Raw genomic sequence first — 14,275 nt, 5'->3', positions numbered from 1 at the left:
AGTTAAGAATATGATTAATACAGTTGTTTTTTTTTTTTAAAATACTTATTACTTACAAAAATAGCTTTACTATAAATAGGTATTTTTTATTCATAACAATTTATCATGTGAGTACATGTACACAATTATAAATTGACAAAAACCCGCACATTTTCTTAACACGGTTTTCCTCAGTCAAGGTGTTGTCTTTTTAGAATTAGTAGTATTAATTTGACAATCAATTAATACGTTTAATACCTCTTTATATTAATAGAGGATGTGATTTAATTTTGATATGAATAAAACATCTAAATATAAATTTCGAAATGGTATCGTACTTGTTGTAGTTCCATTAAGCAATGGCATTGAAATATTTACACATTTTTACGCAAAATCGGGCAGATATGTAAATAAATACTTTCTTTCAAATACATCAACGTGACCTTGTACCCATTATATTCATTACAGAAATACGAAATGTAGACCGTAGGATATTCGCTAGATGCGTTTGCGCAAGGTACGGTGCGAGCGCTCCGAAGGTCATCGGCCCAATACCACAATTTACAAACACACCGATCTATGAAATCGATCATTAAGTATCCAATTCAAACCAATAATAAAAACAAATAATTTATAAAATTTCATTAAGCTAATCTTTTAATATATTATTAATTACATTTTGATAGTTATTAATGACTCTGAATAAAATTATGAGGTCGGAGGTTACATTACTTAGGTGAATTATATTTGATGACAAGATAATCGTCTTTGTAATTAAATCATTTGGGACGAGATGTTTATCCGTGTAAGCAGTTAGAAGCGGATTTTATTCAAAATTTAAATTTCGAATGCCCGTGAATGAAATGTCCCAGTCGTTACAACGTGCATCCTAACCGATGATTGCGGGTTCAAACCCAGGCATGCACCATTGAATATTCATGTACTTAATTTGTGTTCATAATTCAATGCACGTGTCTAATTTCATAGAAATTCTGCCCCATGTGTATTCCAACAACCGGCATTGGAACAGCGTTTTACTTGGTGGTAGCCACCCATTCATCAGATATTCTACCGCTAAACAACAATACGCAGTATTGTTGTGTTCCGTTTTGAAGGGTGAGTGAGCCAGTGTAACTACTGGCACAAGGGACATAGCATCTTAGTTCCCAAGGTTGGTGGCGCATTTACGATGTAAAGAATAGTTAATATTTCTTACAGCGTCATTGTCTATGGGTGATGGTGACCACTTACCATCAGGTGGCTCATATGCTCGTCCGCCAACCTATTCCATAAAAAAGCGTGGTGGAATATGTCCCAAACCTTCTCCTCAAGGCTCAAAGGGAAAGGAGGCCTTAGCCCAGCAAAACAAAAGTGATAAGGCTGTTGTTGTTGAGATGGCCCAATAGCTAACATGTAAATGTTACTTGTATATGTACATGCAATAGGATCTTTATGTACTTCGTTTATATTCTCGTACTCATTATAGGAAAATATCCTGATAAATCCTGCTTGTGTAGTATGAGATTCAGTTACATGTTTGTGTTGAAATAGGCTCCAAGATGCTCTGTAGTAAGAGGCCTTAGCCCAGCTGTGAGCTTTACACAACTGCACTATAACAACGCACGAAGATAAAAGAAGAAAATTATTTGATTGTAATATATTTTTTAATCTATTTTGATCTTGTTTGGGTTATCTTAATTCTGTGTATTATTATTATTTTACGAAAGATGATAAGGAAGTTATCAGCTAGTACTTTCATCATCATCATCATCATGATCATCATTGCATATTTTACATGCAATGCATTTTGCTATAAAATCTATTAAAAACAACCAGAATAATAGTTTTCGTCACTCCAATAACCAATAATCCACCAATCCGCATTTGAACAGCCTTGTGGAATATGCTCATAACTTTGTGCTCAAAAGGAGATCCAGCTTTAGCCCAACAATGGGAAATTTACAGACTGCACAAGTCGTTACTCCGGTAAAAGTAACAAAATATAAACTTTTAATAACGACAAAATCAAATGAAATGTCTTTACAAATTTTTAGATGACATCTAATCAGTTCTTCAGGATAGATTTTTTATTTAAATGTGTATATGAATGATATCAATTTAAGATTAATTCCTTTTATATGTATGTATGTGATAAAAAATATGGCCTTTGAAGCTGTATGTGCGTATTATAATGTTGGCAAATATTAATCGTGCTAATGCTATACACATATACACTATTCCAATATTTATTCCCAAACGCAAAGATTGAACTGTAAGTGTTTACTTTCACGATTTGGATTTATAAATATCCTAATCATTTTTGTTTTCGTGAAACCATTTTTAGCTAAGCCTTTAAGAACTCAAACTCAAACTCAAATATCTTTATTCAATATAGAAGCATTACACTTTCTTATTGATGGTCAATTGAAACACTACCACCGGTTCGGAAAGAAAATACCCTGACCTGAGAAGAACCGGCGAAAGAAACTCAGCGGGTTTTTTTTTTTTGTTTGTCTTATGTATTATATAAATAAACAATTTAATATGAGATGAAATAGCCAGGAGGCGATCGTATCATTCCCAAGGTGTGCTATCGATCATAAACTCATTAATTGTATAATAACCTTTTGCACACAAGCGTTCCTTAATAATTTTTTTAAATTTGGCAACAGAGGCATTTTGAACGCTTTCTGGGATCCTGTTGTAAAACTGTAAACTATTACCACTACTACTACTAGTAAACTATATTTTTAACCCATACAGAGTTCAAATAATTTTTAATCAGTTTCCAAATTGTGCGGAAATTTGTTCACAAAATTTGGATGACATAACAATGATGTAAAATTAAATTAATACAATAGCCTTATTTTATCATGTTTTAAAATTTTTCCACCGATACCCGTTTCCCCACATAGGAGGGGGGAGTGTGTGGGACTCGTCGGTGACCAAACCGTGAAGTACGCTGCGGTACACCGGAATAATCTATAAAAAACCAACGTTATCCTCTTCGTCTCTTGGGCGGACGCCATGGAATTGCTTTCGCATACTACCGTGATGTTCTTACGATCAGCCCGCATATGCTGCCCTGAAACCCTAGCCCTAGCCTATTCATCATATTTATACACATTCCTGACTAATATCACAACTAGTAAGTAAGTGTGTTCGTTTGTTACGATTCCACACTTTTTTAGAGGTAACTTTGCGATTTTTTTCTATCGTACCAAATTAATTACATCATGTTTTCAAAACAAAAAATAACTAGCATGTATCCTGAAGATTAACATATATTTTTTACTTTGGTTTATTGCATTGGATTATATACTTTTTGGCATTTTAAAACTTGCATTTAGCTCATGTAGTCCCCTTAACTATTCAACGAATCTTCGTAAAATTTTGACATACATATTGCCTGTTATTTATGTTGTCCTTGTTTTATAAGCAAATGAGTTATAGATTGGGGCTACACATCATATGAAGGTTTTCTCACGATTCACCAAAGGATAAATTATGAAAGGACAAAAAAGCTTAGTAGTTCTTACACGGTTCGAATTCGTGACCTTGGGTAAAAATCCACATTCTATCTGGATCAACTCGACTTTACAATGGCGTGTTATAGATTTTGGCATTGACATATACGTGTAAAGTTACACCAGCATTCGCTGGGAACTGGAAGGAATATAAGACCTAATTCTCTATATATCATAGTGCATTTATGTGTGCGCAACTTATATATCAAAGGTCAACGACACTTGCTCTTAGTTACGTTTCAGAAACGTCAGATTAATCGCGATATGACCCACTCGACTGTGATAACATTTGAATAAGAAAGATGATAGTAACTAGTAGATATGATATCATTTGAATGTCACGGTCTATTTATTTTATAACACACAAGTCTTGTGTGTTGTGATTTTGTTAATTCACAAATTCGTGTAAACACAAGTAAAATGTAAGAACTGGGAACATTCAAAATTTCAGGATTAATATTGTACGTCTTGGATAATGTGATATTTTAAAAAGGAGGAGGTTATGAATTCGTCTGTTATTTTTTTTTCAATATGTTTTTCATAATAAATTATATCCACATTATACATGATGTTTATCTAACAAATCGAAATACATCGTAGGTATATGTAGTATTTTCTGTAGTATATTTAGGATCAGTAGATGCACCCGTGCAAAGCCGGTTCTATTATATTAGGGGCGTATTACTGGGGTGATCAAGCAAAGAGGAAACCGCGAATACAGGAACACATTTATTCTACGTTTAAAGTATTCAATACACTAATATATTAAAAGTTGTAATTCTTTTATTCAACGTAGGTATAACATTTCAATTCTGACATTTCATGATTGCGGAAGCTGTGTGCTTCGAGATTGTTCATAAATTATAACTGCACGGTAGCGTTATTTGAAAATATAACACATTATGATCATAAATCTTATATATAATAAAATATTAACCGACAACAGTTCCAAAGCGAGGTGAGGTTACACGTGGCTACTGCAGTGTTCACACGTGTGACCAATGTTATTGGAAATCGACCGGTTTTTATGATGAAACTAACACGTTCACTTTTATTATTTTACTATACATCGCACTTAATTTATACAACACTAGCAACCCGCCACGGCTTCGCACGGGTGCAATATTGATACTAAATATACCACAGAATTTGTTTATTTACTACATCACATCAAAAACATCTAAAATTATCAGTGTTTCTTTACTATATTGCCCATGTATTATATACGAAAACCTTCCTCACGAATCACTCTATCTATTAAAAAAAATGTGTTTATCATTGATCTCGTGCTCGGCGGTGAAGGAAAACATCGTGAGAAAACCTGCATGTGTCTAATTTCATCGAAGTTCTGCCACATGTGCATTTTACCAACCCGCATTGGAATAGCGTAGTGGAATATGTTCCAAACCCTCTCCTTAATGGAAGAAGAGGCCTTATCCCAGCAGTGGGAAATTTACAGGCTTTGTTACTTTACTTCTTTTACTCTTTACTTTTATTAAAAAAAAACGCATCAAAATCCGTTGCGTAATTTTAAAGATCTAAGCATACATAGAGGCAGACAGCGGTAAGCGACTTAGTTTCATACTATGTAATGAGGTTAAAGTATCAGCGATCAAATCGGTTGTAAATGTGACAATTAAGTTATTAGACTTGGTTCCATGTTTTCCGTGTCCATCTCAACATCATCTTTAGACTTGATAATATATCTGTGTGATTGTTTATTATTTTATTTATTTTTTTATGGAATAGGTTGGCGGACGAGCATATGAGCCACCTGATGGTAAGTGGTCATCATCACCCATAGACAATGACGCTGTAAGAAATATTAACTATTCCTTACATCGTCAATGCTTGGGAACTAAGATGCTATGGCCCATGTGCCTGTAGTTACACTGGCTCAGTCACCCTTCAAACAACAATACTGAGTACTGTTGATTAGCGGTAGGATATCTGATGAGTGGGTGGTACCCATCCAGGGGGGCTTGCACAAAGCCCTACCGCCAAGTCAATATTGCTTTCTTCTTTCCCCCTATCCTTACAACTTATTTAAGCAGCTGAGTAAAATATTAACAACCAATAGTCGCCGCGGCTTCGTTCGCGTGATGGAGTTCAAATTTGCTTCAAAGCAAATTTCATCAAATTCTATTCAGTGATTTGGTAGTGAAAGAACGACAGACAGGCAGAGCTACATTCACACTTATAATACGTATTAATATAGAAAAGAGATAAGTATTTCCTAAACAGCCATCATTACCTACGTACTCATTTATGAAATGTCCAATGTGACTCATTACTAGGTTAATGAATATATTAAATGATTTACATATTATTTACGCTTTAATCCTTCTTCGATGGAAGAGGAGGCCTTAGCCCAGCAGAGGGAATTTTCTCGCTATTAATATTATGTGCCCTTCTTGTTCAAATTATATTATCATCAATGTATATATCGTAATCATTTTCATAAATATTGCTATTTGCAAGATAAGTTCATTTGCGTTTGTTCAACTTCACTTAAAAAGTTCCGTTATCAACTTCATCGACATTTGAAACGCAGTTTTTCATTCATAGAGAATTCCACAGACAATTTTAAATATCGACCAATAAGATTTTTAACGGTTTGCATATTTTTTTATCTGTATAACTCCTGTCATTGGAATCAATCAATCAATCGATCTAGAAATGTTAATTAATCGCGAAAACTGTCTCTATTTATTGTAATGTTTACTTCTTTAAAAAGTATATTAACAATACACATATTACACTTAATAACACAATAATTTTGACTTCCTAACATTCCATGATATGTATATCAATTAAAAAATTAGACAACGCTTACAAACATGTAAACTAATTTACCTAAAATATTTGATAATTACATTAATTAATAAAGTTTTTACTCATATTAAAAAAGTTTAAAGCTGGTTTAAAAGTGTCATCATTTTTGGAATTCATTGTAATGTAATGTGTATGAGATTTGTCGATTTTTGTTTTTTTTTTTTTATGTTATAGGTGGCAAACGAGCAGGAGGCTCACCTGGTGGAAAATTATTACCACCGCCCATGGACATCTGCAAAACCGGGGGCTTGCAGGTGCGTTTCTTAAAGGCCGGTACGTAAGTACCGTTTTTTTCTTCTTTATCAGTTATAAATAAATATAGCTAAAGTAATACTTACAGCTGGATATTTCTCAAGCTCGTGAAGCACGGTGTGATCGCAGTATTCGAATACGAGGTGCAATTTGCGTTTACGACGAAAAACTTCAATTAGATTCACCAAATTCGGATGTTTTAAATTCTGAAACAATACGACACATGAAGGACAAAATGTCAATGTAAATAAGATATACATCTCTAGAAAGACAAAACTGAGTTTTCAACAATTATACATACTAAATATAGTGTTGTCTAAAAAAGTTAGCCAGAAATTAATTTAGTATAATGCGATAATTGTAGATGTATAGAGGGTATGTTTCATTGTTCTAAATATAATGATAGATACACTTAATGATTATATAAATTAATATAATATTTAATTTTATCTATGATTGACATTAAATACTATTTCAAACATTTGTGTCGTTTAGAAGAAGCCACGAGTTAAGGAAGTGAGACATTTTAAATTTACCATTTAATGATTTTAACAAGATGTTTTTATACTAGGAAATCTAAAACTACTTCAAAATATATTTATTCATACATCAAATTAAATGCAATATGCATTATAATCTGTAAAAGAGATTATATCAGAGCCCTTCGGGAATATTCTCTATGGAATTTTAAACCATTATGAGTTTATATCATTAGTCATTTAGATTGATTATTAAGACAAGGCAAACGTATTATTATAAAATTATATATGTAACAATATTTCATTTTCTCTGATATATAACAAAACAACACAAGAAAGAAAGGAAAGTTACATTGCGGAAGAGAATCTTTTCCTTGTTAAATAAATTATGTTCTGTAATTATGGGTATAATCTCCAATTACAATAAATACGTACTGACCTACGAAGATTGCGGTAGTAAGTGCTTTTTTTATTGATTACATGTGACGGATTTACGGGATTTACGATTTCAATAATATGTATGATACTAATAGTCACCCGCGACTTCGCTGGCGTTTAAGTGTGTTGATTGTCATGTTAGGTAAAAAAATTAAAAAAGCCTATGTTTCCTGGAGTTCAAGTTTGCTTCATACCAAATTTGACCAAATTTGGTTCAGCGGTGTGTTCGTGAAAGAGCGACAGACAAACATAGTTACTTTCTCATTTATAATAGATTAAAGAAATATAATTCTACAAATTCTATGTTTAAACAGTAATATAGTTTAGTCTATCAGATCTTATAATAACAATCTGGGAAAGCAGCAAATATAACTAATAAAGGAAAACAAGAACAAAATATACGTCCTGTAGAACGACATAGTTCCATAACAAGTGATATAGTTCAGACGATGATCCGTTCTAATAATAGCATTGCAGTTAAAATTCAATAAAAAGCAGCAAGGACTTGGAATTGTGTTAAATGGAAGGACAAATACAAAATTTATCCAGCAATTATTACCGTGCAGTCCATGACCTTAACATTTGCCACTTGATAGAAGTTTCAGAAAATATATGGGACTTACCCAATTCAAAAATTAGAACGGCGGAAAAGAGTACCTATTGAGATTCTTGTCGGTTCTTTAAGGTAGAATCTACTTTAAGTGATAGCTTACATTTAATTCAATACTGTAACATATATTCACAAAATTATTCTCTGACGATTACGTTATGAGGAGACCTGTAGGATTCTGTTTGAATTTTAAAAGAACCTATGTACAGTTAGAGTAAGAAAATCTTCGTCAGTTTTCAAATTAATTCCTTTATCAAGTCTTTAACTTAGTACATTTTGAAGCTAAACATCAAATCTTTGCGACACAATACGTCATTCTCGATCAGTGAAGCAGATTATCACTCATCCAGTATGAGCACACGAAAATAGAACTTAAGATGACGAACCTTTTCTAATTCTGTTCCTAAAATCGGAGAACTTTACCAAATGACAGACTAAGTCCATACCTTCAGCATGCGTATTTCCCTGAGAGCGATTTTGCGTATGAGAGGATCGTCTTCGTTCTCGACGAACTTCTTGATAGCTACTATCTCGCCGGTGTCCCTATTGCGACACTTGTACACGAGGCCGTAGGAACCTTCGCCGAGCTTTGCGAGCTTTTCGTAACGCTCCATCGCGCGACTGCTAGCGCGCGACCTGACATCAAAGAGGATTATCATAAAGAGTGAGATAGCAGAACATCATTTATTTATTCCATACAAAAACAATCTTTATAAACAATTACATGGTCGAACTACGACAAAAGTCTCAAAATTAACATGGTCATCAAAAGAAACACAGATCAAGTACTATATATCCTAGCTAGGCTAATTAAATAACCTGTGTTAAAGATAAACAGTCCTCTCCCCGAAAGTTGAGATATTTAAAATACATTAGAAATGTCACCTAGGTAGGTTACATAATAAATCTTATATAAGTGTTTGTAAGTAAATAGTAAAGAACAAATAAATATCCTCGAATTAGTAATGTACGAGTACTACTACTAAAACATTATATAATAAGCTGTGCTATCGATGTTAGACCTCAACAATACTGTTGTATTTGAAGATTTTCGCGGTTTTTTTCCTAGCACGGTAAGTTAAACATATACCATAATCGGGTTTTCTACCACATGCATAATGATTCTCATGGTGTTTTTTTTTTCAATAAGGTTAATTATTATTGTAAAAGTTTAGTACGAAAATTTTATAATAAACGTAAAGAACCTTTCTTTCTTAATTATACAAAAATTTGAATTACAATTATCGATAGGCAAAGATTATTTCGCGTCTGTTGTTAAATTTGATATCAAATTGATTGAATTATTATTATGGAAGCTTTATCGTATTCATGAAATAAAATAAAACTGAAGTTATTTTAGTTGCGTGAATTCTATAAATAATATTTTCTATATTTAGCTAGAATAAAAGGCAACTGTGTTCAAATTGAATTCCATAAATATTCCACCACCCATCGGGTATTACACTTCGCAACAGTCATACTCAGTATTGTTGTGTTCCTATTTGAAGGGTAAGGGAACTGGTATAATTCAAGGCAAACGGGGCATAACATCTTAGTTTCCAAGGTTGGACGATTCCAACACCCATCAGATATTACACCTCGCAACAGTTATACTCAAGTATTGTTGTGTTCCGATTTGAAGGGTAAGACAGCTAGTATGATTAAAGGTAAACAGGGCATAACATCTTAGGTAACATCTTTCCAAGGTTGGTTGCGCATTGGCGATTTGAGGAATGGGTAAAATTACAGCGTCAATGTCTATGGGTGATTGTGACCAATTAACGTCAACTGACAAACGCTATGTCTAGCGGTAACAAAAAAAATAAAAAAATAACGTACGAATTCAATATATTTTGTTAAATTAAGTAAAAAAAAAGTAACAGCCTGTAAATTTCTCACTGCTGGGATAAAGCCTCCTCTTCCATGTACGCTGTTCTAATGCGGGTTGGTGGAATGCACATGTGGCAGAATTTCGAAGAAATTAGACACATGCATACATGGTTTCCTCACGATGTTTTCCTTCACCGCCGAGCACGAGATGAATTACAAACATAAATTAAGCACATATATATAGTGGCGCATGCCTGGGTTTGAAGCCGCAATCATCGGTTAAGATGCACGCGTTCTAACCACTGGGTCATCTCAGCTCATATATTTTGTTAAGAAAACAAAATTTAGATCCATAAAAAGTGCCCATTCTTTATGTGCCATTACATTCCGTGAGAATATGTCCCAACCAATCGTGGGCTAATTAGCGTTTTTATGAAAACCTTTTGTTAATTCCTTCCCATCAAAAATCAATGCCTCTATGGCCGGCTTTTTTATAAATCTTTTGTAATTGAGTCAATTGTTATTCTTTGTGTATATTCTTAGGGTATAGGTTGATTGTTGTCACCTAGAGTAGACTGGATAGATTGCTCTGTGTTCGAAATTGGATTGGATCCTTATCAAAAATTTAAAGAAAATCATAGAATATTTCAAGATTTATTTTTCTTCTACTCTTAGTTCTTATTTACTTATACACTCTAGGTTGTCAATTATAAGGTAAAAGAATGGGTTACCTTGCAGGCAAAACATAAGGCGACACAATAGAAATATTGATTTCGCCTTTCATAGTGAAGTTTCTTTCGTTGTATTGTCACTGTGTTTCATATTTAAATAAATTACGATTTATGTTCCAAATGTACACTCGTCCAGCATTATTTCTAATACTATAAACGGATTTGGATATGACAAATATGTCCCTAGGATTTCATAATCAAGCTCGAAAAATGCGAATTTTGATACTTTCTTTCTGACAGTGATTTTTAACGTGACGTTTTTTTGGTGACAAATAATGGAATTCATAAAAGAATAAAGTTCAGCCTTATGGTATGTTATGTTCAAACCACAAAGAAACGAATTATTTTGAGGAATATCGTAAGAAATGCTTCGCAGTTACACGGCATAATATCACGACATATTACTTATTCATAATTCTTAACTTTATAGTGGAAATAAAACGACCATCGAATACTAATCTTCTTGTGTATTGAGGATTTTATTCTAAGGAATAAGGAGACACGAAAACTCAAAAAAAATCACATTAAATCAAACAGAAGCTAATAGTTTCTTTAAAATAATGTGTCATTCTACAATTTTTATTGATATGTTTCACTTCTCTCATATGCTAAATATTTTCATCTCGTATGGTTTCCTCATTTTAGTGTACCCTCCATACGAAAGAGTATTATAAAATTATTTTTATATAATATCTTAGTTATCCAACCAAAATCTTCATTTGTATTTATATTTTGATTGATAACTTCATTTAGCAATTTTTATGGTTTTCGACGAATAATGTTCGTTATTTCTATTAATTACTTGAATGTAAACTGTAACTCAGTTGAAGATAATGAAATAAATTGTTTGTAGAGTAATAAGACCGTCTTGCCAAAACAAATACTCAATAGTTGGTGGTAGGGCTGTGCAAGCCCGTCTGGGTAGGTACCACTCATTCACCAGTTATACTACCGCTAAATAACAGTACTGAGTACTGTTGTGTGTTCCGGTTTGAAGGGTGAGTGAGCCAGTGTAACTACAGGCACAAGGGACATAACATCTTAGTTCCCAAGGTTGGTGGCACATTGACGATGTAAGGAATAGTTTCTAGTTTCTTACAGCGTCATTGTCTATAGGTGATGGTGACCGCTTACCATCAGGTGGCCCATATGCTCGTCCAACCTATTCCATAAAAACAAAAAAAAAAACAATAGTTTAAATTCTCCCAACAGAATCTACTCAAAAGAAATAAACTATTGTTGTCGCTTTTAATCAAGATAACAAAAACACCTATTTATTACAGATATATTGAGATATTTTGTTATTACTATAAACAATACTTAATTTGAATTTTTCACACATCACAAATTTTCTCAAGTCCCTAATTTAAGTTTAAAAGTTGAAGGAATAAGGGTAGTGCGTTGTATATCGGAGGAGGATTTAATAAATCAAATTTATCGCAAAAACCCGAATAATATATAAACTTATCGTTTCGTTGATCTTAAATCTTATTCCAAATACATACAATTAAATTAATCCTCTATTATATATAACATAAATTAAGATGTTACTATGTGAGGTCAATAAACTTATAAGTTGAATTATCGTTATGCTCGTATTATGCATTTGATATAGCAATTACGATTAAAGTATTTACGATAATGGGTCCTCATCATTGAGATTAGGGGAGAGTGGGGTAAATATAACCATGTAACAACATTTAAAAAGTATCACGATTATTTCTTCATTGTCATTACAAATGTCCATACTTATAATATGAATCTCTTAGGCTTTTTTTAAATACCTTTGAAAGTTCTACAAGTAATTAAAAATAAATCTTGAGCTTTAAATTATCTTGAAAAGTATCAAAGAATATAATACAAAATTTCATCCAATGGTCACGTTCACGTAACACTGTTCAAGCTCTTAACGAATAACGTTTTAAACGCCAGTGTCTTAAAACCCCACTCTCCCCTAGTTGTCAATTTGAAGACACAGTTTATCTCCGATATAATTCTATCAATTGGCTAAATGGTATTTGCGGAGATTAACTCATCGGGAACTAACTACTACATGTGTATTCTCAACCAAAGCACGAGTCAGCTCAAGGCTCTTAGAAATTTTGAAGGCAAATATATGTATATAACTATCAACCCGCTCCGGCTTTACACGGGTGCAATGCTGACGCTAAACAAATTAAAGGATGTCTTATAAGGTTCACAATTTCAGTCATCAGACAATACAAACCGCTAAGTCTTACATCACTTTAGACTCTATAAATAAAAATTTTAACAAAAAGAAAAACCGACTTCAAACAAAACATTATTTTAAAACAAATGAATATGCACGAAAAAGTAATAAAAATAATTGCGTATTCAACATATTTTTTAGAGTCTTCCTAAGTTAAATGAAATGAAAAATATTAGACTACTTAAAAGTCGATTAACGATTATATCATGTAGTTATAATTATTGTTATATTTGGAGCCGGTGTCAGCCAATAAAACCCTACAGTATATCTATCAAAAACCATTTTTACCAGCAATAACTTAATGTTAACAGGGAACACATTTACAACTATAACATTTTGCTGAAGTGATATCATGGCGCGATTTCCAGGGGCATCCACAGTAAGCGAGCTTGTGTCGTGGATACCTTATTTACTTAACTATAACAATTTTCACCTACGGTAAATGGTGTGTTCTTTATATAGATGTTACAAATCATATACATAAACCTTCCTCTTGAATCAATCTCTCTATTAAAAAAAAACCACATCATAATTCGTTGTGTATTTTTAAAGATCTAAGCAATAGGGACAGACAGCGGTAAGCAACTTTGTTTTATACTATGTAATATTTTCTGCCAATACCAAAACAACTTTTTGCTTGTTTCAGGAAAACGTGGGAGTATTTTATTAATCAAGATTGTATCATATCGATAAAAAAACTAAGCAACCGTTCGACAAAACATGAATTTATACTTTTCGACCTTTAATGAAATTAGTTCATTTACCTCGTCAAAGTTTACACGTGTTTAGAGATAAATAATATAAATCTTTACTTAGGATACGACTGAGGCTGTTTATTTATTTTGTATTAATTTTTTAACATACCATACATACATACATACATACAAAGATAAGTATTATTTACTTCAGTAAAAACAAAATTTATATTTACATACTAGCGACCTCGGCTTCACACGGGTGCGATTTATTTATAAAATAAATGACATTTTATAAATATAACTTTATTAACATATAGCGCTCAGGAATAATGTAATTTTACCTGTGAAAATAATTTAAGAATTAGAAAGAGGAAAAGACGTTTATTCAGGACACGGCATAATTATAAAAGTATAGAAAAAGTATATAATATAAGTATAATAAAAATACCAAAATTAAAAATAATCCCGTAGGTACATTACTTAAGTAGTAACTTAATCTACGAAAAAAAAAACAAAATAGGAAGGAACACATAAAAAAAAAGAAATTTGGAAAGGAATGATAGTAATCTTGTCCTAGATATACCACCATGGTATACCACCATTCAGCTTCTAAGCTTGGTTCCAAAAACACAACGCTGATATTCAAAGGTACCCTATTTATTTATA

At 32.6% G+C, this 14,275-nt stretch overlaps 1 protein-coding gene across 2 annotated transcripts in view; it reads right to left on the bottom strand.

Moving 5' to 3' along the window:
• LOC124538424 (cyclin-dependent kinase-like 4) overlaps positions 1-14,275 on the bottom strand; it is a 38,475-nt gene that overhangs the window by 19,064 nt on the left and 5,136 nt on the right. The window contains exons 1-3 of one of the 2 annotated variants that reach the window (XM_047115478.1): positions 10,682-10,907; positions 8,567-8,756; positions 6,680-6,799 (exon numbers count right to left, since the gene is read on the bottom strand). In XM_047115478.1, coding sequence (XP_046971434.1) covers positions 6,680-6,799; positions 8,567-8,756; positions 10,682-10,734 — 363 coding nt within the window. In that variant the 5' untranslated portion in view covers positions 10,735-10,907. Of the gene's footprint in view, positions 1-6,679; positions 6,800-8,566; positions 8,757-10,681; positions 10,908-14,275 lie in introns of those variants that run through there. The other variant, XM_047115479.1, reaches the window with a different exon arrangement.

The sequence above is a fragment of the Vanessa cardui genome, chromosome 20 (assembly GCF_905220365.1).
Source record: "Vanessa cardui chromosome 20, ilVanCard2.1, whole genome shotgun sequence".
In the NCBI taxonomy this organism is placed as follows: Eukaryota; Metazoa; Arthropoda; class Insecta; order Lepidoptera; family Nymphalidae; genus Vanessa; species Vanessa cardui.
Note: the sequence above shows the minus strand (reverse complement) of the source record. Positions and strands in the feature narration are given on the sequence as shown.